General features: G+C 41.0%; 1 protein-coding gene and 4 long non-coding RNA genes across 18 annotated transcripts in view; 3 read left to right on the plus strand and 2 right to left on the minus strand.

Annotated features, from left to right (window-relative positions):
• The window catches only part of LOC126986218 (neurabin-1-like), a 63,367-nt gene that overhangs the window by 12,354 nt on the left and 26,357 nt on the right, over positions 1 to 24,656 (plus strand). For 4 of the 6 annotated variants that reach the window (XR_007739410.1, XM_050842189.1, XM_050842191.1 and 1 more), the window contains 6 exons: positions 299 to 352; positions 1,073 to 1,277; positions 1,716 to 1,825; positions 3,196 to 3,330; positions 22,876 to 23,037; positions 23,492 to 24,075. Coding sequence is in view for 5 of the 6 variants with exons in the window: in XM_050842189.1 (XP_050698146.1) it covers positions 299 to 352; positions 1,073 to 1,277; positions 1,716 to 1,825; positions 3,196 to 3,330; positions 22,876 to 23,037; positions 23,492 to 24,075 (1,250 nt within the window). In the remaining variant the exon portion in view is untranslated. Of the gene's footprint in view, positions 1 to 298; positions 353 to 1,072; positions 1,278 to 1,715; positions 1,826 to 3,195; positions 3,331 to 19,461; positions 19,573 to 22,875; positions 23,038 to 23,491; positions 24,076 to 24,656 lie in introns of all 6 variants that reach the window. The other 2 variants (XM_050842192.1, XM_050842193.1) reach the window with 1 other exon arrangement.
• Positions 3,339 to 7,425, plus strand: LOC126986223 (uncharacterized). The gene is made up of 3 exons (XR_007739422.1): positions 3,339 to 5,247; positions 5,318 to 5,947; positions 6,280 to 7,425. It is a non-coding gene; the product is annotated as an uncharacterized LOC126986223 (long non-coding RNA).
• LOC126986224 (uncharacterized) lies at positions 12,177 to 14,702 on the minus strand. The gene is made up of 2 exons (XR_007739423.1): positions 13,485 to 14,702; positions 12,177 to 13,341 (listed from the first exon to the last, which is right to left on the minus strand). It is a non-coding gene; the product is annotated as an uncharacterized LOC126986224 (long non-coding RNA).
• On the minus strand, positions 15,384 to 19,455 carry LOC126986221 (uncharacterized). Of its 6 annotated transcripts, none has more exons than XR_007739413.1 (3): positions 16,025 to 19,455; positions 15,773 to 15,814; positions 15,384 to 15,690 (listed from the first exon to the last, which is right to left on the minus strand). It is a non-coding gene; the product is annotated as an uncharacterized LOC126986221 (long non-coding RNA). The 6 variants fall into 6 exon arrangements; XR_007739414.1 differs by having other exon boundaries at positions 15,941 to 19,455; XR_007739415.1 differs by lacking the exon at positions 15,773 to 15,814.
• Positions 19,583 to 22,832, plus strand: LOC126986222 (uncharacterized). Of its 4 annotated transcripts, none has more exons than XR_007739419.1 (4): positions 19,583 to 20,605; positions 20,708 to 20,809; positions 21,118 to 21,733; positions 21,836 to 22,832. It is a non-coding gene; the product is annotated as an uncharacterized LOC126986222 (long non-coding RNA). The 4 variants fall into 4 exon arrangements; XR_007739418.1 differs by having other exon boundaries at positions 21,118 to 21,631; XR_007739421.1 differs by having other exon boundaries at positions 21,118 to 21,529.

Consider the following 24,656-nt stretch of genomic DNA (forward strand, 5'->3'; position numbering starts at 1 on the left):
TGATGAAGATAGGTAAGAAAATAAATAGAAAAGTAGAAGGTAAAAAAAATGATAGTAGGAGATGTAGAAAATGAGAGTTGAGGGAGGTGATAAGTGTTGGTATGATATTTTAAGTAATAAAGTAAATTAATATCTGAAGTAATGAAGTAAAGTAACATATAAGTAATTAAAAGTAAGGTAGAAGTAAGGACTTGATGCTTCAATAATTCAGCTTTTTTTTCCTTTCTTTCTCTCCTTGACCTCCTCTGATTTTTTCCCTTCTCTTTTTTCTGTCTCCCCTTCCTTCCCCTCTACACAGGTCCAGTACAGGAATGCCATCGCTGAAGCCGAGATTACCAAACTGAAGATGACGGTGAGTGTAGAGAGATGCATCATTATCGTCATCACCTCACCACCTCTACAACACACACACACACACAAAAAAAAAAAAAAAGTTGCCAGTAATATTAACACATTGTGCCTGGACATATATTCCAAAAGTTGGTAACTCCCACTCCAAGAGCAACACCAACACAACACAGTAACAGTAGATGCCGTGAGAGTTTCCCTGTCGTCACACCACTCCGGTAGCTCAGTAGTGTTTGAGCCCTGTGCTGCCAGGCTTCACGGCCTGACAGGCAGCAGTTCGAGCCCCGCTCAGGCCAGATTCTTTCTGTTGACTGGGGGTGGTTACTGTCCCCCTTGAGCAAGGGGGATGTGGTGTTTGGTGTGTGTAGACCTGGCAGTACCCAGAGATACACTATAATGAGCATGAGCTTGCCCATGTCTGGAGGCTACTTGCTGGCAATTGCAAGTCCAACTCGTGATCAGGCCGCGGTGAATTACATAAGACTGCCGGGGCGAGTAGGTTACACTTAATGCAACATTGAGCACCCAAGACGCATGCTAGTTTTCTTAGTCATATTTTGAAAAATAAGTGCGTCTTACGACACCGTCCAGTACGGTAATTTCAGAAAATGGGGCACTACAAGCTTTGACTCACCTCTAAAATAATACAGTTAGGGAGGAACAACAAGGTAACACACACACACACACCTCCCCTAACCTTCCCTCCCTGCCCTCCCTCCCACAGCTGCTGGAGATGGAGAAGGTGGTATCGGAGAACACCCAGTACACGGCCCAGCTGATGGAGGCCCAGGGCAAGATGTCGGAGCTGGACACCAAGCTGCAGACCAAAGAGACGGAGGTGGCCACGTACCAGGACATGTTGGAACAGTCACAGGGACAGTTCATCGTGCTGGAGAAGAAGTATTACAAGGCCAAGAAGATTATCAAAGGTGAGGAAGAGTGTGTACGACTACCTCACCTCACCTCACCTCACCTCACCTCACCTCACCTCACCTCACCTCACCTTCCCTTCCTTTTCTTTTTTATTTCCATTCTTTTAGTGACATTTATCTATTATTATTTTGGTGACATTTCTATTTAGCAGTTATTTTTGGGGACGACTTTTTTTTCACATTTTTCTCTTCTTATTTTTTTTCCTCTTTTTTTTTCCCCAACACCTTTCCTTTATTACCTTTCTATTTGTTTTTTCCCATACTTCTAACACTCCTAACCCCCCACCCCCCCCTACCCCCACCCACCCACCCCCGAGTGACAACGTTTTTCATATTTTCTTCGCTTTTTCTTTTCCCAACACCTTTTCTTTTTTATTTTTATTTATTTTTTCCATATACATATACTTCTAACACCACCTTGCCCCCCCCCCCCAGAGTACCAGGGCCGTGAGCGTGACTTCCTGCACCGGGAGGAGTATCACATCACGCAGCTGGAGGACAAAGACTCACACTACAACGCTCTCGTCAAGGCTCTCAAGGACAGGGTGAGTCTCCGTGTCTATCTGTCTGTCTCTCTAACTTTTGGCAGGACAGGGTGAGTATTGAAGTTTGTCTCTCTCTCTCTCTCTCTTCTGTTCCTTTTATCTCTCTTAATCTGTCTCTCTCACTTGCTCTCTCTCTCTCTCTCTCTCTCTCTCTCTCTCTGTTTTCCTTCCTTTCATCTCTGTTTCTCTTTCTCTATTGTTTCCTAAATCCGTCTATTTCTCTTTTTTGCACCTATATCTGTCTATGCCTTTCTTTTGGTCTCTTGTCTGTCTTATATGTCTTGTTTGGTCTGGCTTTTTCTTGCTTTTTTTAAGAGTCTTCCTCTCTGGATATTGCTTTCACTTAATCTTATTTGCTATCTCTCATTCTCTTTTAGCCATTCCCTTCCTTCCTTCCTTCCTTCCTTCAACACACATTCCCTCACCCTTTCTTTTCCTTTCCTTCCTTTTCCAAACCCTTTCCTTCCCTTTCCTTCCCTTTCCTTACCTTCCCCTGCCTCACCTCACCTTGGACATTTCTCTCCTTCCCTCTCCTTATTCCTTTCCTTGAACTTGCCATTCCCTTCCTTCCTTCCTTCAACACTCCTTCCCTTCCCTTCCCTTCCCTTACCTTACCTTACCTTCCCCTACCTCACCTCACCTTGGACATTTCTTTCCTTGAACTTTCCATTCCTTTCCCTCCCTTCCTTCATTCCTTCCTTCAACACACATTCCCTTCCCCTTCTTTTCCTTTCCTTCCTTTTCCAAAACAATGAATTCCTTACCCAACCAACCTACCTCACCTCACCTTGGACATTTCTCTCCTTCCCTCTCCTTATTCCTTTCCTTGAACTAGCCATTCCCTTCCTTCCTTCCTTCCTTCCTTCAACACTCCTTCCCTCCCCTTTCCTTTTTCTTCCTTCCCTTCCTCACCTCACCTTGGACATTTCTTTCCTTGAACTTTCCATTCCTTTCCCTCCCTTCCTTCCTTCCTTCAACACTCCTTCCCTCCCCTTTCCTCTTTCTTCCTTCCCTTCCTCTACCTCACCTTGGACATTTCTTTCCTTGAATTTGCCATTTCTTTCCCTTCCTTCCTTCCTTCCTTCCTTTAACACTCATTCTCTCCCCATTCTTTTCTTTTCCTGCTATTCACTCCTCCTCCTCCTCCTCCTCCTCCTCCTCCTCCATTACTCTCCTTTATCCCTACTCCCTTCATTTTTCTTCTTCCCTCCCTCCCTCTCTCTTCATTTCTATCTCCATTTCTCTCCTTCCATCCCTCCCTCAAAACAATAAATTCCTTCCCTTCCCTTCCCTACCTCACCTCACTTAACCTAACCTAACCTAACCTTACCTTACCCAACCAACCTGCCTCACCTCACCTTACTCCACAGGTGATACAATTAGAGCAGGAGCTAACCAAGGCCCAGAAGAGTGCCGGATTACCTGTGCAAGTGCCAAGCGACCCCAGCACACAACCCGCCTACTGGAACCTACAGCAGAGTGCCCAAAATGCCGCCCTGTCCAAGGTAAGCGGGCAGGCGGGTGGAGGGGGCACTGGGGCAAACATGGAAGGGAGGGGGAATACAAGGGAAGGAATTGGATACATAAAGGAAAGGCAACTACGAGGGAACTGTGTGTAGGGGAAATTGGGAAAGTGTGTAAATAGGGTGACCTGCTTTACGGGGAAATAGGGGAAGTGTGTGTAAGGGAATTGGGGAGTGTTTGACGGCTTTTGTGTTTGTGTTTTTAAATGTATAGGTGTTGTGTTTTTTGTGTGTAGGGGTTGTGAAGGGTAGGCTGCTGTGTGTATATATGTGTGTGTGTGTAGAGAGAGAGAGAGAGAGAGAGAGGGAGAGAGATATGGGGTTACTCTGGGGAACTCTAGAGAAGGAAGGGAAAGGAAATGGAAGTGAGGTAAAGAAAGCTAAATGGGGAAGCGTAGAAGGTAATGGGTGAAGGTGATGGGTGTTACTTGTGATGATAGGGTGTGTAGAAGGGTACTGGGTGGTGTAGATGGGTGTCAAAGGCTATAAAAAAAGGTATTGCTAAAGACAGGAATAGATATGGAGGTGTAGAAAATGGTGGATGAAGAAGGTGGATGACGATGGTGGAGAGAAAGGGAAGAAGAAAGGAACGAAGGAAGGAAGGAGGGGAATGGAATAACAAGGGAAGGAGGGAAAAGAGGGAAAGAAAGGAATTGAAAGATAGAGAAAGAAAGGAGATGAAAGGAAAGTTAAAGAAAGGGAAGAAGGTGAGGAATGGAATGACAGGGAAGGAAAGAAAGGATAGGAAAAGAGGGAAGAAAGGAATTGAAAGATAAAGAAAGGAGATGAAAGGAAAGGAAAGAATAGGAAGAGAAAGTTACGAATGTCTTATGATAGAAAGGAAGGAAAGGGAAGGAGAGAAATGACCAAGGAAGGAAGGAAGAAGGGAAACGAATGTGTAGAGAAAGAAGGAAGGAAGGAAGGAAGATAGGAAGGAAAGGAAAGGAGAGAAATGGCCAAGGAAGGAAAGGGAAGGAGAGAAATGGCCAAGGAAGGAAAGGGAAGGAGAGAAATGGCCAAGGAAGGAAGGAAGGGAAAGGAATGTGTAGAGAAAGAAGGAAGGAAGGAAGATAGGAAGGGAAGGAAAGAAAAGAAATAGCCAAAGAAGGAAAGAAGGAAGGGAAAAAAAGGAATATTTAAAGGAAGAAAGAAAGAAAGGAAGGAAGGGAAGGGAAGGAAAACCACAAGAAAACAAACAAAAAAAAGGAGAAAGGGAAGCAGCAGAAAGGTAAAACAAAGGAAGGAAAAAAAAGAACAGGTTAACGAGGAATGTTAGCGTTAGTGCGTTAGTTCGTCCGTTTAGCTCACCTGTGCATGCGAGGTGGTGGACGGCCCTCGACAGGTGTATAGTGTGTCTGGGGCATGGCTTAGACCAGACACCTGCACTCCCTCACACCTGTCTCTGCACCTGAATGTTATAGTTACCTGTTACGAGTCTGGGCGCCTGGAAATTCCTCTCTCCCTCCCTCTCTCTCTCTTTATCTACCTATCTATATTTCTGTCTGTCTTTCTATAATAGTTTGTTGGTTATTTTCTTTTGCTTTCTTATTTTTCGTTTTGGCTATCTCTCTCTCTATCTGTCTATCTCTTCTCCCTCCTCTTCCCTATTTCTCTTCATTTTTCTTCTTCTTCTTCTTTTAACTATTTCTCCCCTTGTCTCTCTCTCCCTTCCTTTTCTCCCTCTTCTTCCATATTTTCTCTTCTTCTTCTTCTTCTTTTAATTATTTCTTGATCTGTATCTCCTTATCTTTCTCTTAATAGTTTCTTTACTTAACATATTTTTCCCTATTATTTTTGCTTTCTCTCTCTTTCTCTAATTGGTTGTTGTTTTCCATATTTTTTTCCTCTTTTCTTCATCTTTTAACTATCTCTCTAACTCTCTCTAACTCTCTCTCTCAGGTAGATCACAGTTTTCCATCCTCTTCATCTTTTAACTATCTCTCTATCTCTCTCTAACTCTCTCTCTCAGGTAGATCACAGTTTTCCATCCTCTTTACTCTTTCTTCTTCAACTATCTCTATCTTTATCTCTCTCTAGTAGACCATTTTCCATCTTTTTCTTCATTTTTCTTTTAACTTTCCATCCATCTTGTCGATCTCTCTTACATATCAATTTCCATCTATCTCACACCTCCACAAGAACGGAGAGTTAGTTCAGAGGCCAAGACCAGTGATAGCTAGATGGATGAGTAGACAAATGGATGGATAGACGGGCTGGATGCACCTCCGCCCCCCTCTCTCGTACACACCATTCACCCACCCCTCCACACACATGTCAAGGGGAAGGCCAACCACGGAAACTTTCAACAGAGGAGCAAAAAAATATGAACGGTTGACGAAATTGTGGCCGGATTTTGTAGTCCATTTTAGCGATCGTGTAAAAATATGAGGGTGATTCTGATGGCCAAATTCATGTTCTGTCAAAAAGTAAGGGTGATTCTGATGGCCAAATTCATGTTCTGTCAAAAAGTAAGGGTGATTCTGATGGCCAAATTCATGTTCTGTCAAAAAGTAAGGGTGATTCTGATGGCCAAATTCATGTTCTGTCAAAAAGTAAGGGTGATTCTGATGGCCAAATTCATGTTCTGTCAAAAAGTAAGGTTGATTCATTCTGATGGCCAAATTCATGTTCTGTCAAAAAGTAAGGTTGATTCATTCTGATGGCCAAATTCATGTTCTGTCAAAAAGTAAGGGTGATTCTGATGGCCAAATTCATGTTCAGTCAAAAAGTAAGGTTGATTCATTCTGATGGCCAAATTCATGTTCTGTCAAAAAGTAAGGGTGATTCTGATGGCCAAATTCATGTTCTGTCAAAAAGTAAGGGTGATTCTGATGGCCAAATTCATGTTCTGTCAAAAAGTAAGGGTGATTCTGCTGGCCAAATTCATGTTCTGTCAAATGCAAGGCTGAAGGATGGTTGTCGAAGAGTAAGGGTGATTCTGATGGCCAAATTCATGTTCTGTCAAAAAGTAAGGGTGATTCTGATGGCCAAATTCATGTTCTGTCAAAAAGTAAGGTTGATTCTGATGGCCAAATTCATGTTCTGTCAAATGCAAGGCTGAAGGATAGTTGTCAAAGAGTGAGGATGATTCTGATGGCCAAATTCATGTTCTGTCAAATGCAAGGCGGATGGATGGTTGTCAAAGAGTGAGGTTGATTCTTATGGCCAAATTCATGTTCTGTCAAATGCAAGGCAGAAGGATAGTTGTCAAAAAGTAAGGTTGATTCTTTATAGCCAAATCACCATCCTGTCAAATGCAAGGCAGACTCCTATGGCCAAATCTAATGGTCAAATCAATGCTCTGTCAAAAATCTCTAATAGCCAAATCATAGCCCTGTCAAAACCAAGGCCAAATCTAGTGGTCAAATCAATGCTCTGTCAAATCTCTCTAAAGCCAAATCGTCCTGTCAAAATCAAGCTAACTCATTGCTCTGTCAAATATCTCTATAGCCAAATCATAGCCCTGTCAAAATCAAGCCCAAATCATTTTTCTGTCAAATCTCTATATAGCCAAATTGTCCTGTCAAATTCTAGGCCAAATCTTCAAGGCTCTGTCAAATATCTATAGCCAAATTGTCCTGTCAAAACCAAGGGCAAATCTAATGGGCAAATCAATGCACTGTCAAATCTCTCTAAAGCCAAATCGTCCTGTCAAAATCAAGGTCAAATCACTTCTCTGTCAAATATCTCTATAGCCAAATCATAGCCCTGTCAAAACCAAGGCCAAGTCTATGTGGTCAAATATCCTGGGAATGGTGTGTATGACAATAGATAAATGGATGAACATAGATAGATAAATATAGATGGATGAACAGCAAGAGAACAGTAGTGGATGAAGTTAGTCATCCGTGCATCTCTTTAACTCTTTATATATGCACGCCAACCCCCCCCCCCCCCTCTCTTTTTACTCCCCTCTCCCCTCCCCTTCCCCTCCCCCCTTCTCTTTCCCCTCCCCTTCCCTTCCTCTCTCTTTACTTCCCTTTCTCCCCTCCCCAATCACCTCCTTCCTCTTTACTTCCTCTCTTTCCCCTCCCCTTCTCTTTACTCCCCATTCACCTCCTCCCCTCCCTCTTTACTCCCCTTCCCTTCCTCTCTCTTTACTCCTCCCTCTCCCCTCCTCTTTACTCCCCTCTTTCCCCTCCCCTTCACCCTCTTTCCCCTCCCCTTCCCCTCTCCCCCCCTCTCTCTTTACTCCCCTTTCTCCCCTCCCCATTCACCCCCTCCCCCACACACCCACACCACACACACCACCGCCATATAAGACTGTGTAGGGTTCTGGATTATCCCCCCCTTTCCTCGCCCCTTCCTCCCACTCCCAAACCCACCTCACCTTTACACCCCAAATACTGCTTACCTCCCCATCCCCCACCTAAATCCCCAATTCCCTCCCCTTGATGTAACTCCCCACCCTCTCTTACTCCCTCCCCATCCCCACAGCCTCTCCCCATTCTCACTCCCCATCCTTAACCTCCCCTCCCATCACCCCATTCCCCTCTCACTCCCCAATTTTAACCTCCCCTTTCCTTACCGTCAAGACCTCTCCCTTCAATCATTCACCCCACCCCATTATCCTCCTCTCACCCCAATACTACCCCCACCCCATGACCTTACCCCTCCATACAGCCTCCCACCACCCCACCTCACCCCCCTCTCTCTCACACCTTCCCCCACCCTCGCACCCCAATACACAGAACCCTTAAAAAACGTGACATACTAATTTTAACGCGTACGGCACAAGTTGTTATTTGATTCGTGTTAATTTTTTGGTATTTGTGTTTTTTATATATATTCGTGTTTTTATTTTATGTTCGTGTTGGTTCCTCATTACATTTATCATTATTATTATTGTTATTATTGTTATTGTTATTATTGGGTATTTTTTACTCTAGTCGATCGCTATTTCTTGGTCAGTGTGTTTTCTCTTGCTGTTTTCATCCTTTTTTTTTTCTTCTTCTTCTTCTTCTTCTTCTTCTTCTTTTATTTTTATTTTATTTTTATTTTATTTTTTTTAATTTTTTTTTCCCAACACAAATAGATTTTTTTTTCACTCATTTTTCACTTTTTTTCATTCTTTCTCAGTTATTTTTCATTTTCTTGCTGTTTTCATCCTTTTTTTTCTTCCTCTTCCTCTTCCTCTTCTTCTTCATATATAGTTAATCATTTTCATTCCTTATTGTTTTGCTTTGTTCACTCTTTCTCTTAACATGTCAAGACGAGTAGATTTTTTTTCACTCAATTTTCACTTAGTTTTTTTTTCTTCCTCAGTTATTAATTTCTTAGCTGTTTTTTTATTATTATTATTCCTTTTCTTGTGTTATTTTCTTCACCTCTTCTTTCAGTCCATCAGTCAACATCGGTGGATTTTTGTTTTTTTCCCCTAAAATTTCTACGCCTCAATCCGCCACTGTTTTTCGGCATTTCCAACGCAGTGTTTCAGTAGCGAGTAGTTTTTATCATTCTTTCATGTTTTCTCTCATCTATGCATCAACAAAACAGTGCAAACATATACTGACAGAATGGAGTATCTATATGTGAATCAACTCTTTTGTAACCAACTCTATATTAATCAATTCTAATTTTGATCAACTCTTTTTAATCAACTTTTTAACTCATGCACCACAAAGGCCAAACACAACCTGGTCATCACTTTATGCAAAACCTATCATCACACGGAACCTCACCGTCTTGGGCTTGAGGAGAAAGGGGAATTAGGACGAGAAAGTGAATTAGGAAGTGTAAGGGAATAAGGACGAGAAAGTGAATCATTTAGCTAAGATTAGGATAAAGCTACATAAAGGGATCAATTAGAACAGTATACTTAAATTGGCAGAGAACGAATTCCACACACAACCTGGTCATCACCTTATGCAAAATTTATCATCACACGGAACCTCACTGTCTTGGGCTCGAGGAGGAAGGGGACTTAGGAGGAGGAGAAAGGAAATCATGTAGCTAAGATTGGGATGAACCTACAGGAGATGATTAGAGTAAAATTTGCACAGTACATTGATCAGGAGAGTATACTTAGATTAGGAGAAAACAAAGGCTTATTAGGAGAAAGGGAATCATGTAGCTAAGATTGGGATGAAGCTACAGATGATTAGTTAAGAGTAAAATTTGGACAGTACATTGCTTAGAAGAGTACATTGATCAAGACAGTATACTTGAATTAGGAGAAAACAAAGGCTTATTAGGAGGAGAAAGGAAATCATGTAGCTAAGATTGGGATAAAGCTACAGATGATTAGTTAGAGTAAAATTTGCACAGTACATTCCTTAGAAGAGTACATTGACCAAGACAGTATACTAGAATTAGGAGAAAACAAAGGCTTATTAGGAGAAAGGGAATATGTAGCTAAGATTGGGATAAAGCTACAGATGATTAGTTAGAGTAAAATTTGCACAGTACATTGCTTAGAAGAGTACATTGATCAAGACAGTATACTTGAATTAGGAGAAAACAAAGGCTTATTAGGAGAAAGGGAATCATGAAGCTAAGATTGGGATGAAGCTACAGATGATTAGTTAGAGTATAATTTGCACAGTACATTGCTTAGAAGAGTACATTGATCAAGACAGCATACTTAGATTAGGAGAAAACAAAGGCTTATTAGGAGGAGAAAGGGAATCATGAAGCTAAGATTGGGATGAAGCTACAGATGATTAGTTAGAGTAAAATTTGGACAGTACATTGCTTAGAAGAGTACATTGATCAAGACAGTATACTTAATTAGGAGAAAACAAAGGCTTATTAGGAGGAGAAAGGGAATATGTAGCTAAGATTGGGATGAAGCTACAGGAAGGGATCAATTAGTGGCATTAAAACATAACTTGAATTAGGAGAGTATTTCATTGAACTCATTATACTTAAATTGAGAGAGTAGATATTTAAATTGACAGTACTAATATAGGACAGCACATTAATAAGCATAGTGAGTACTGGCAAGAGAAGATGGCGCCACTATAAACACTTGCCTGCTCCATGACGGGCTTGGGAACGACTAACATCCAGGACCCTCAAGCAAGGCTATCGCTGCTATAGCCTCAGACGTTTAAAAAAAAAAAAAAAAAAAAAAATGGACAGGACTTAAATTAGAACTGAAATGAGAGCAGTACACTAATCAGGACAGTACTTACATTAGGACAGTACTTAAGTTATCACAATACCTGAATTTTACCGCAGTGTTTAAAACGCGAAATGATAACTTACGCAATATATAAGGGAGACGAAATTAATGTTAGCATAGATACTTGGAGGGTTAAACAATATCTCGCACAAGGAATAATAATGAGGATATATTGATAATTTTAATGATAGAATAATATAAAGAATGTGAAATCACGGTAACTTTGAAAAATTAAACCGTATCTTGCAATGAAGGTGGAATTAGCATTAGCTGAGTACCTTCGGATGAAACAGCAATATCCACGGTTACACACGAAACATCTTGAAACAGTTTATCGACACAGCACTTCAGAGGTTATAAGACAGCATCTCAAACACGGACGAGGTAGAAACTTGGCGAAACGCTTGGAATACCCGCGTTTCTTTTGGTGACGAAGGTGATGATGGCAGTGGTGGTGGTGTGACCCTCTTCCTCACTCACACACACACAAACACACGTCCACAAAATTCTTATAACATCACAACCTTACGGAAATGTGCATCATACAATAGATTAATTAATTATTTTTTCATAGCTGTGATGTGATGGTGAAAAAAATGTCTTTGAATGTGACTTATTATGTTTTTTGACGTTTATTTTTCATTACTGTGTTGTGAGGACCTTCATAGTGCATTACATAGTGACATAGTGAGTAAGTTTGTGATTTATGCTGTTTTTTATCATTTATTTATAGAGGTTCATTATTGCTATTATTATTATTATTATTATTATTATTATTATTATTGTTGCATCATATATAGAGTAATGGTATGTATTTTTATTATCTATTATTATTATTATTATTATTATTATTATTATTATTCATAAATCATTAGTCTGTCTCGTGTGTTCGTCTTTCTCTAAGGGCGGAAAACTGGTATTCTAAATTTAATTACACCTGGACCTTTTTTTATTTCCTTTAAGTATTTTTTATTTAATTCCATTGTCTGTGCACTCATTATTTTCTGTTGTACTAAATTATAGCATTTCAATTTTATGTTCCAACAATTGATTTTTTTAGTTCATACATATATCTTTTTTCCTTGCTTCAAGTCTAATATTTATTCCCTTCATAAGTCTAATTTTTCATTTTTTTTATGCAGCAAAATTACATTATTCCTTTCTTTTTATTTGCAAATTGTTTTAACTTTTCTATTCTTTATTATTCTCTTTGTTTTAAGTGTTTATTTACTCTACAATTGGCACTAAAAACCTTCCCTCCTTTCTTTTCCCTTCTCTTCTCTCACTTCCCTCCCACGCCCGTCACCGCCCCGTAGGACAGAGAGAACAGTTAACGCTCCATGGACGTAACACAGTAGCCAGTCACACACACTCCATACAGTTGACCTACTAGACCCGAGCTGCCCCCTAGCGTAACACAAGGCCCCACACTCCCCCCTCAAGCCCTGGAGTCCTCACTAGCAACACTGTGGCCATGTAACATCTGCTCAAGCTTTGCCGACACTGGATTCAATGTGTTTTGGTGTGTTGAATTGTTACGCTCTCGGAAGACAGTATGGAGGGAAGGGTGGAAGCAGTCATAGGAGTGAAGTCATTCATTCGAACAGTATTTTAACTTTGAGACTTTTATGTCCTCAAAGATTTGGCTCCTGAGAAAATGGAAAGGGAAAGTTGGAATGAGTTTTGTAAAGGGAAAGTCAGAATGAGTTTTGGGAAGTGAAGTCAGTCATTCCAACAGTATTTTAACTAAGAGATTTTTATGTCCTCAAAGATTTGGCTCCTGAGAAAATGTAAAGGGAAAGTTGGAATGAGTTTTGTAAAGGGAAAGTTGGAATGAGTTTTGTAAAGGGAAAGTTGGAATGAGTTTTGAGAAGTGGTGTGAGTCATTCCAACAGTATTTTAATTAAGAGACTTTTACGTCCTCAAAGATTTGGCTCCTGAGAAAATGTAAAGGGAAAGTTGGAATGAGTTTTGGGCAGTGAAGTCAGTCATTCCAACAGTGTTTTAACCAAGAGGCTCATGAAAAAATGTAAAGGGAAAGTTGGAATGAGTTTTGGGCAGTGTTGTCATTAATTCCATCAGTATCTTCACAAATAGACAATTATCTCCACAATTACTTAGCGCCTGGAAATTTGACACAGGCTTTTAAGGGGCAGATGGAATGAGTTTGGGAAGTGAACTCAAGTCATTCCATTAAAATATTAACCGCGACATCAATATTGTCAATAGTGTGTACATATCTCGCTGTGGCAGTAAAGATGGGCACTGCATATAAATAGTTTTCATGATGTTAACTTTTCCTTGGCAGTGGATGTATATAGAAATTGACCTCTCTTTTGGCCACTCCTCAACGCTTTTTATAGGAGAAGCGATTTGCGGGATTTCTTTCACTATTGTTTTCTTTTCTTGCCCTTGAGCCATTTCCTTGACTTTAAAAAAAAAGGAGAAGAAGGACTTGGGAGAGTATACATTATGAAACAGTAAATAACTCTACCTTAATTTGCGGTATTTCTTTCATTATTGTTTTCTTTTCTCGCCCTTGAGCTGTTTCCTTGACTGTAAAAAGAAAAAGGACTTGGGGGAATATACATTAAGAAACCATAAATAACTCTGTACCTTGTTTATAGTGAGTGTGCAGAGGTTGAGGACTAGTGCAGGATTCCGTTATCTAATCATGTCTATAAATGCACAAACGCACTTATTTTTATTTCCCCTCAAAAGATACCCTTACACATTAGCTATGCATTCATCTCGGCAAGAGCTAAGTGTGATGACCCCCATACTTACTGGCAATGTTTAGGGCAGGATGATTAACTTTAACTAATCTTTTAACTAATTTGTAAGTCGCTTTAGCTCTGATAGTCAACCTCATCCCTTACACAACAGGTATGCATAGATCTCGGTAAAAGTTAAGTGTGATGACTCCTTACTGGCAATGTTTAGGGCTGGATGATTAACTTTAACTAATCTTTTAACTAATTTGTAAGTCACTTTAGCTCGGATAGTCAACCTCATCCCTTACACAACAGGTATGCATACATCTCAGTAAAAGTTAAGTGTGATGACCCCCATACTTACTGGCAATGTTTAGGGCAGGATGATTAACTTTAACTAATCTTTTAACTAATTTGTAAGTCGCTTTAGCTCTGATAGTCAACCTCATCCCTTACACAATAGGTATGCATAGATCTCGGTAAAAGTTAAGTGTGATGACTCCCATACTTACTGGCAATGTTTAGGGCTGGATGATTAACTTTAACTAATTTGTAAGTCACTTTAGCTCGGATAGTAAACCTCATCCCTGCTGTGTGTTCAGAGCCTAACAAAACACACCCCTGACCAAAGCAAACAACTGATTCGCAACGTTGCCAGATTGTCGTACTTGCGTGTTTTTGACGATTTCTTACCAAAAACTCGCACCCTCAAAGCTAATACTTCTTTCCCTCTACATTTTGTCTTCCATTCCTCTTGCTTTTAATGACCCCGAAGTTGTAGCGCTGAAACAGACCGCCCTAATAATCAATCAGTCCTCTTGCTTTTCATATTATCTTCCCTTCCTTTTCTTCTCCATATCCTTAACCTCCCTCCTCCTCCTCCTCCTCCTCCTGCTCCTCCTCTTCCACCAGGTGTCAACAGCCGTGGTGGAGCCGTACAATGATATGCATTTATACTTAGTTAAAATCAGTAATCATTGATGCTCGTTCTTTGCGGTATTTATGGGCCAGGAACCAGAGAATACAATGTTATGTGTACGATGATCTGGCAACGCTGGTCATTCCCCGAGGCAGCGCAACACAACACTCCTGGAAAAGCAAACAACTGGAACACTAACCCATGATAATGAACTCTCGGGAAAATGGAAACTGATACACATTCTCTATTTTGAAACTACGTCACAGTTTTACATCGACAGTTTCCCAGAGTACAATTTTTCCTCATATGAGTACTGATAGGGGTGGTGAGTACAGATAGGTGAACTGAACTATACTTATCCAGCAACATATCCACACACACACACACTCGGCAGATCACCAAATACTACCACATTTACTAACGGGAGGGTATTAGGGCACCTCTCCTCCCGAAATTGACCTCTCTTTTTGGCCACTCTTCTGTACTCTATTCAGGAGCAGTAAGTAGAGGGCTTTTTTTTTTCATTATTTTCTTTTTTTCTTTCTTTTTTCACGTCCTTGAACTGTGTCCTTTTCTGTAAAAATGAAAAAAAAAAAAAAAAAGCCATGTCCTCTGATGTAAAAAAAAAAAAAAAAAACGCACTCGCCACTACACACACACACACACACACACATGCTCACCCAGTACCACCACAATGACAAACGCACTAACCACACACACACACACACACACACACACTCAGCATATCACCCAGTACCACCACAATGACAAACGCACTAACCACACACACACACACACACACACACACACACACGTTCACCCAGTACCACCACAATGACAAACGCGCTAACCACACACACACACACACACACGTTCACCTGTTACCACCACATTGACTAACGCTCTACCTCTGTGTGTCTCTCTCCTCCGCTGTTGCCTCTACCCAGCTCGCTTTATCCTCTTAGCCTCGCCGTAGCCTATCCGATCATGACCCCAAGCAAATATCTTGATTACGTAAACGCTACAATTTCCCCCCTGTCGTACACCTCAAGCAAACACCCAATGATTGTACACTATTTAACCCTCGTCTTGCCCCCACACCCCAAGTCATATGCCCCAAAAAAACACCCCATTATGATTATACGCAATGTGATTATACTTGTGATTATTTTTGGGAACGAGATATTATTGCTCGAAGCTTGAAGGCCTTGGATAGTATGCGATATATAATTCCTCAGAGCTAAGACCATTGATAGTTTGTGATATATAATTGCTCAGAGCCAGAAGACCTTAGATACTTTGTGATATATAATTGCTCAGAGCCAGAAGACCTTAGATACTTTGTGATATATAATTGCTCAGAGCCAGAAGACCTTAGATACTTTGTGATATATAATTGCTCAGAGCCAGAAGACCTTAGATACTTTGTGATATATAATTGCTCAGAGCCAGAAGACCTTAGATACTTTGTGATATATAATTGCTCAGAGCCAGAAGACCTTAGATACTTTGTGATATATAATTGCTCAGAGCCAGAAGACCTTAGATACTTTGTGATATATAATTGCTCAGAGCCAGAAGACCTTAGATACTTTGTGATATATAATTGCTCAGAGCTGAAGACCTTAGATACTTTGTGATATATAATTGCTCAGAGCTGAAGACCTTAGATACTTTGTGATATATAATTGCTCAGAGCCAGAAGACCTTAGATACTTTGTGATATATAATTGCTCAGAGCTTGAAGGCCATAGATACTTTGTGATATATAATTGCTCAGAGCTTGAAGGCCATAGATACTTTGTGATATATAATTACTCAGAGCCAGAAGACTTTAGATACTTTGTGATATATAATTGCTCAGAGCTTGAAGGCCATAGATACTTTGTGATATATAATTACTCAGAGCCAGAAGACTTTAGATACTTTGTGATATATAATTGCTCAGAACTTGAAGGCTTTAGATACTTTGTGATATATAATTACTCAGAGCTTGAAGGCCTAAGGAAGTTTGTGGTAATTTCTCGCTGTGATTAGATGTTGAAAAGCCATTGCCTGTTTTATAAGGATTTTCAGAGGCTATTTACGAGCTATTTATTTTTAGTAACGACGTATAACTGCGAAGCGCTTAAAGGCCACAGCTATTTTATGATAGTTTTCTACGGTGGATAAGTGTTGGAAAGTCATGGCTAGTATTATAATATTGCAAAGTGGCTATTTATAACTCACCTATTTCTAGTAACGACATAATTAATCAGCGTTTCAAGACCATAGCTAATTTTTTATCATATCGTACAGAGGATAAATATTTGAAGGCCATCGTCAGTTTTATAATGATCTTGTAGAGTGGTCACTTACGAGCTATCTTTCTAGTAACGACATAATTACTCAGCGTTTCAAGACCATAGCTAGTTTTTTATCATATCGTACGGTGGATAAATATTTGAAATCCATAGTCAGTTTTATAATGATCTTGTAGAGTGGCTGTTTATAAGCTATCTATTTCTAGTAACAACATAATTACTCAGCGCTTCAAGACCATAGCTAATTTTTTATCATATCGTACGGTGGATAAATGTTTGAAAGCCATCGTCTGTTTTATAATGATCTTGTGGAGTGGCTGTTTATAAGCTATCTATTTCTAGTAACGACATAATTACTCAGCGTTTCAAGACCATAGCTAATTTTTTATCATGTCGTACGGTGGATAAATATTTGAAATCCATAGCCAGTTTTATAATGATCTTGTAGAGTGGTCATTTATGAGCTATCTATTTCTAGTAACGACATAATTACTCAGCGCTTAAAGACCATCGCTAATTTTTTATCATATCGTACGGTGGATAAATATTTGAAAGCCATCATCTGTTTTATAATGATCTTGTAGAGTGGTCATTTACGAGCTAGCTATTTCTAGTAACAACATAACTGCTCAGCGCTTGAATGGCATAGCTAGTTTTTTAATAGATTCGTACAGTGATGAAGTGTTTGAAAGTCATTATCAGCTTTATAAGGATTTCCAGAGTGGCTGTTTATGAGCTAGCTATTTCTAGTAACGACAACTGACGATAACAAGTATTTTTTGATAGTTTTCTACGGTGGATAAACGTTCAAAAACCATCGCTAGTTTTATGATCATTTCGCAGAGTTGTCAATTACGAGTTAATCTACCAACGCTATATATATCATCTACTATCGCTTGAAGGCCATGAGAGGTAGACTAATAACTTCCTCCAGCGGTTATGAGCATTACATAGCTCTAGTTTTTAAGTGGTTATTGATTTTTCGTTTGCCAGCGTAAGATTCAGAACGACAAATTTCACTTCAGTAGGATTTTGTAGAAATAGCGAAACCACATCAAAAGAGTAAAAATCATTGACGTCTTTTAGTTTTCATTCAAAGTTTGCCTCCATAGTTTATTTAGGCTTACAAAAAAAAAATATAAGAGTTTGTCGGTATAAGATCCAGAACGTCAAATTTTGCTTCCATAACTTTTTTTTAGGAATAGCGAAACCACATCAAAAGCGTATAAAAATCAATATCGTGTTCTTGTATTCACCCAAAGTTTGCTTCCATAAACTATAAACTTGGAAAAACACATAAAGAGTTTGTCAGCGTAAGATTCAGAGCTGCAAATATCGCTTCCGTAGCTTCTTAAGAATAGCAAAACCATATCAAAGCGTAAAAAATTCTATATCGTGCTTTTGTATTCAGCCAAAGTTTGCTTCCATAGCTTATAGACTTAGAAAAACACATAAAAAAGCAGTATCGTTTTAAGCCAGAAGAAAGTCATATCGTACGCTAGGCTAAACGTAATATACAGAAGCTTACCACAGTGATATCTTAACCTGGTAGCTGCGGGGACCATGTTTCTTAAAGGCCGGCCCCTCTAAACGAGAATAATGAGAAAAAATCATCACTCACACAAACCATTTCATAATATATATCAACGCGTTTGTGATCAGTTTATACATCATCTATTTTGGGGGGTATCTATCATAGCAAAAATTTGGGCTGTCACTGGTACATGGTAAAGTCACAAAATTTGGCCCGTCGCTGGTACACAGTAAAGCCACAAATTTGGGCTGTCGCTGGTACACGGTAAAGCCACAAATTTGGCCCGTTGCTGGTACACGGTAAAGCCACAAATTTGGCCCATCGCTGGTACACGGTAAAGCCACAAATTTGGGCTGTCGCTGGTACATGGTAAAGCCACAAATTTGAGCTGTCACTGGTACACGGTAAAGCCACAAATTTGGGCTGTCGCTGGTACACGGTAAAGCCACAAATTTGGGCTGTCGCTGGTACATGGTAAAGCCACAAATTTGGGCTGTCGCTGGTACATGGTAAAGCCACAAATTTGGCCCGTCACTGGTACACGGTAAAGTCACAAATTTGACCCGTCGCTGCTACTGGGTTAAGTTTGTGTATCATTGGGGGCATTACGATTATACCCAATATTAAGACTACAACGAAGAATGCCCTAAAATACCATACCTACATCTAGTCTCCCTAAGGGCATATGTCGTTGAGTTGTACGTTACCAAAATGAAAATACACACTCCTACCCTTTGCATATAAACACTGAAAAAAAAAAAAATAATAGATTGTAGAAGAGAGAGGAAACAAAGTATATGTATGTTTAGATATATCCCTCACACTGTACAGTAATGCTTTAGTGTGTAAGTATGTGTGGGCGTGTGTGTGGGTGTACGTGTGTGTGTGTGTGTGTGTGTGTGTGTGTGTGTGTGTGTTGGGAAGGAGGAGGAGGTGAAGGAAGGAAGTACTGGCTGGTTAACTGGAAGAGTGATTATATACCTTACCTATCGACCTCTCTCTCCTACCTATGATTAGAAGAAGGGAGGTAGAAGGTAAGAAGAGGAATTACCCTAGTTAACCTTACCTATCAGCCTACCTTCCTACCTATGATTAGAAGACGGGAGGTAGAAGTTAAGAGGAAAGTAACTGGTTGATATATTACCCTAGTTAACCTTACCTACCTTACCTGTAATTATAAGGGAGGTAGAAGGTAGGAGGAGGAAGGTAACTGGCTGAGAAATTACCTTAGTTTACCTTTCCTACCTTACCTTCCTACCTACCCATAGAAGAAGGGAGGTAGGAGAAAGGTAACTGGTTGATAGATTACCCTAGTTCACCTTACCTTACCGTCCCTTCATCTCCTCCCCAAACGCGCGCACACACACACACACACACGCACACACACACAAAACCTCTGCCCTGTCTCGCTGATATGCACTGCTTGCTTTACCCTCGACCCCCCCTATCCCTCCACCCCCCCTGCCCCCCCTTACCCACCCCTTACCCTCGCCCCCCGCCCTTGCCTGTGTCTGCAGCCTCCCCGTAAGCCTGGCCTGTGCACCATAGAACTGGATATGTCAGACACCGATACGTCCGATCCCGGCACCTCCGAGGGGGATAATAAAGCCAACACTGTGGAGCGCAAGGTAGGTGGTGGTTGTGGTGGTGGTGTGTATATTGTAGTGGTTGTGGTGGTGGTGGTAGTGGTGGTTTTGGTGGCTTTTGCAGTAGTAGTAGTAGTAGTAGTGGTGGTGGTGGTGGTAGAGAAAGGAAAGGAATGGTAGATATAGAAAAAGAAGGGAAGGAAACAGAGAGAAGAAGAGGAAAGGAAGGAAAGAAAGTGGTGTATGGGAAAGGAAGGGAATTTTGAATGGGAAAGGAAAGGGAAGAATTAGCACACAGAGAAAGGGAAGAGAAGGAAATAGTGTCTAGGAACGGAACAGAAAGTAAGAGAAGAAAAGAAAAGGAAGAAAGGGAAGGGGGAGAAATGAGCTCAGTGACAGTGACGGAGGTGATGATGGTGATGAAGAAGTGTGAGTCTTAACAAATAGTGAGACAGCGGATTGCATGGTTAGGTGGTGGTGGTAGTGATGGTGGTATCTTGGTAGTAACTGGTTCTTAGTGGGTAGCGAGTGCGCAGGTGGAGGTGGTAAGTGGAGTAGAGATATTGAGTTAACTATTAGTGGGTTATGGGCCATGGGTAGGTGGGTAAGAGGTGGGTTGGGGGAGGTGACTGTGGTAAGGAAGGTGGGTGTGTAAGGTAAGGTCGGGAGATGATGGTAGTAAGGTAGGAGGGTAAGGTAGGTAAGGAGGGCGTTTAAGGTAAGTTCGGGAGGTGTTAGAGGCAAACATTTAAAGGTGGCAGCCGTAGAAATAATACCAATAACAACAAACGCTAAATAAGTACACTATTCTAAGTAACACTAACCTACCTCGGCTACGTGATAAGTGTTTCGGAGCTGCGGCATTAGGTTAAGGGTGGAGGACGCGCTCGTCATAACAACAGTGACTAATGAGGATAATAATGCTATTTTATTAACAGCATAAGGAGGTAACCAGTATTAATATTTCAAGCAGAGGTCATTGGGTGGGATGGAGGTGGTGTTGGTAATAATAGTAATAGTAATAAAATTTGCTTCTCATTAATGCTATTTTCTAATGCGTATAATGACCCTTCAAGTTGGCTAGCAGTCTAATGATCTTGTGGCATCTGCTAGTGGTATTAATGATCATAAAATTTGCTCAACATTAATGCTATTTACATATACGTCAATATGTCAGGTTGGCTAGCAGTCTAATGATCTTGTGGCATCTGCTAGTAGTAATAATGATCATAAAATTTGCTCAACATTAATGCTATTTACATATACATCAATAATTCAAGTTTGCTAGTAGTCTAATGATCTTGAGGCATCTGCTAGTGGTATTAATGATCATAAAATTTGCTCAACATTAACACTATTTTCATATACATCAATAATTCAAGTTTGCTAGTAGTCTAATGATCTTGTGGAGTCTGTGCTAGTAGTATTAATGATCATGAAATTTGCTCAACATCAACGCTATTTTCATATACGTCAACAATTCAAGTTTGCTAGTAGTCTAATGATCTTGTGGCATCTGCTAGTAGTAATAATGATCATGGAATTTGCTCAACATTAATGCTATTTACATATACGTCAATAAGTCAGGTTGGCTAGCAGTCTAATGATCTTGTGGCATCTGCTAGTAGTATTAATGATCATAAAATTTGCTCAACATCAATGCTATTTTCATATACGTCAATAATTCAAGTTTGCTAGTAGTCTAATGATCTTGTGGCATCTGTGCTAGTAGTATTAATGATCATAAAATTTGCTCAACATCAATGCTATTTTCATATACGTCAATAATTCAAGTTTGCTAGTAGTCTAATGATCTTGTGGCATCTGCTAGTAGTATTAATGATCATAAAATTTGCTCAACATTAATGCTATTTACATATACGTCAATAATTCAAGTTTGCTAGCAGTCTAATGATCTTGTGACATCTGTGCTAGTAGTATTAATGATCATAAAATTTGCTCAACATTAATGCTATTTACATATACATCAATAAGTCAAGTTTGCTAGCAGTCTAATGATCTTGTGGCATCTGCTAGTAGTATTAATGATCATAAAATTTGCTCAACATTAATGCTATTTACATATACGTCAATAATTCAAGTTTGCTAGCAGTCTAATGATCTTGTGGCATTTGCTAGTGGTATTAATGATCATAAAATTTGCTCAACATTAACGCTATTTACATATACGTCAATAATTCAAGTTTGCTAGCAGTCTAATGATCTTGTGACATCTGCTAGTAGTATTAATGATCATGAAATTTGCTCAACATCAATGCTATTTTCATATACATCAATAAGTCAGGTTGGCTAGTAGTCTAATGATCTTGTGACATCTGTGCTAGTAGTATTAATGATCATAAAATTTGCTCAACATTAACGCTGTTTTCATATACGTCAATAATTCAAGTTTGCTAGTAGTCTAATGATCTTGTGGCATCTGTGCTAGTAGTATTAATGATCATAAAATTTGCTCAACATTAACGCTATTTACATATACGTCAATAATTCAAGTTTGCTAGCAGTCTAATGATCTTGTGGCATCTGTGCTAGTAGTATTAATGATCATAAAATTTACTCAACATCAACGCTATTTTCATATACGTCAATAATTCAAGTTTGCTAGTAGTCTAATGATCTTGTGGAAACCTTAATGCTAATATAATGACCCTTCAAGTTGGCTAGCAGTATAATGATCTGTGTGCTGTAATGACCATGCTAATATATCATCGCTACTTCTTTCGCCGTAATTAAAATGCCTAATCAGTAAGACATTAATTTCTCGGACAGGTGTTATAATGTATCTAATTAACCAGAGCAGGTGTTGTTGTTGTTGTTGTTGTTGACGGTATAAAGCAAATTCATTCACATTAATAATTGCTTGATAATTCTAATGTTGGTTTGGACGTTGGCTGCTGTCCGCTTAACGTTGATTTTGTTGATGTATTTTTACCTGAAGGGAGTGTAATTTATTAATGCAGTAACCTGTTGAGTGTAGGATTAGTATTATTGATTTGTGAAAGAGTTATAAAGTGCGTGTGTGTGTGTGTGTGTCAGGAAGCGTAGATGTGTGTATATGTCCGTGTGTGTCTGCAATGTATGTATAATCGAATGTATTTGTGAGTATGTATGTGTGCGTCATTGTCTGTGTGTGTGTGTGTGTGTGTGTGTGTATGAATGACTGAACGTATTTGTGTGTGTACCAGTGTTTGTGTGCGTGTGTGTGTGTATATCAATGTATGTATGTGTGTGTGTCAATGTCTGTATGTCTATCTGTGTGTGTGTGTGTGTGTGTGTGTGTGTGCGTGCCCCTTCCCCCCCCCCACCCCCACCTGGTGTCTTCAGTTACCGGTGAAGGAGGAGCTTGACGAGGCCGTTCCGCCCCACGAGTTGCTGGACGTGTCAGCGAGCCGGGCCAAGGGGGAGCTGGCCTCACGCGGCGGCCTGGCCAACCGACACCTGCCCTCGCTCAAGAAGGCCACCAGTATGAGCAGCACCAGCAGCCAGGTGGGTCGCGAGGGTCCTGTTTATGTTTTTTCTACTCCTTCCTTCCCCTTCTATCCTTCCTTCCTTCCTGTCATTTGATTTCCGATCTTTACTTCTCTCTTCTACTTTATGTTTAGTCCTTTTTATTCTTTCCTTATCCGTATTATTCTGCTGCCCTCCTTTACTTCTATTCTGTCCTTATTACACTCTACTCCTTATTCCCTTTGGGCGGAGTGGAAAAATTTGGGCGGCTTTTTTGATACCCTATGCCTCTGTCCACCCAGCAGTGAATGGGTACCAGGTATTAATCGGGGGTTTTGTCCCATCTCCTGGGATCTGTTCCCTTCTCCTATAATTCCTTCCCCTTCTGTCTCTCCAGCATATGACCACAGATGTTGCGCCGACTGAACCAAACTTTTTCCTCTCTCTATTGCTCCGTATCTATTCCTCCCCGCTCACCTCCCTCCCTCCACAGGACCAGAGTCTTGATGAGAGCAGCCTGGACGAGGACTTGCCCGAGGCCCTCAAGCACCAGCAGCAGCTCGCCGCCCTGGAGCCGCCACAGCAGGACGACCACAGCAGGAGGTCAGCAGTGGGGGCCGACACCCCCTCCCAGCCCCCAGACCCCCACCCTGCCTTCCACCCGCCCCCCCACCCCCCTGCATCCTCCCCCAGTAGTAATGTAGCCCCCACCAAGCTCCCACACCAGCCCCCGCCCCCGTCATACTCCCAGGCGACCATGGGGGGTGTGGGGGTGGGTGCGCACCTCCCCCCACACCACCACCACCCCACCCCGCCCCCGCCATACCACCCACCCCCTGTGCAGCAGTTCCCCCAGCCCCCCCGGCAGCCCCTCATGCCGCACCAGTCCCCGACTGCCCGGGCGGGGTGGAGGGCGCCCCACAGGCGCGGAGATCCCTACCACCCCCCTGTGGCCCGTGTGCTCCCCGTCAACAGGGCCGAGATATCCGAGTCGTCCAGCCTGGCGGCCCACCTAGCCAGCCGCACCCCACAGCAGCACAGCCTCGCCGAGCAGCTCAAGGCTCTGCTGGCGGAGAGGTGAGGCGCGCGGACACACACACACATGCACACAGGCACACAAACGCGCACACAAACACACACACAGATTTAAACTTTTTTTTCTCTATGCACACACAACCAAAAAACATTCATAGAAAGTAAAGAAAAATCTGTTTCACACACACACACACACTTGCACAGAGAGTCTCACAAGCACATTCTTTTACTGTCTCTACACACACATGCACCGTAAAGTACTATTCGCGATATACACACACACACACACACACACACACATGCAGTCATATACACACACACATGCACAGACGCTCACAAACAGATTTAGACTTTCTACATACACACAAACAAAACTTACACATCCACGGTAAAGTACTATTTATACAGACACACAATCCTAGACTTTCTCTATGTACGCACACATGACCAAAATCTTCATACGCACAGAAAAGTACATAAATGAAAAGTACTTATTCACGCACATATACACATACTCACCCACAGACACACACACATAGGTCTAAAAAGGGTAGGAGAACAAGACAAACCCCCCCAGCCCACCACCACCATTGGGCTTTGGGCTTTGGGCTGGCGGGACGCTT

This window comes from Eriocheir sinensis, chromosome 61 (assembly GCF_024679095.1).
Source record: "Eriocheir sinensis breed Jianghai 21 chromosome 61, ASM2467909v1, whole genome shotgun sequence".
NCBI classification, from domain to species: domain Eukaryota; kingdom Metazoa; phylum Arthropoda; class Malacostraca; order Decapoda; family Varunidae; genus Eriocheir; species Eriocheir sinensis.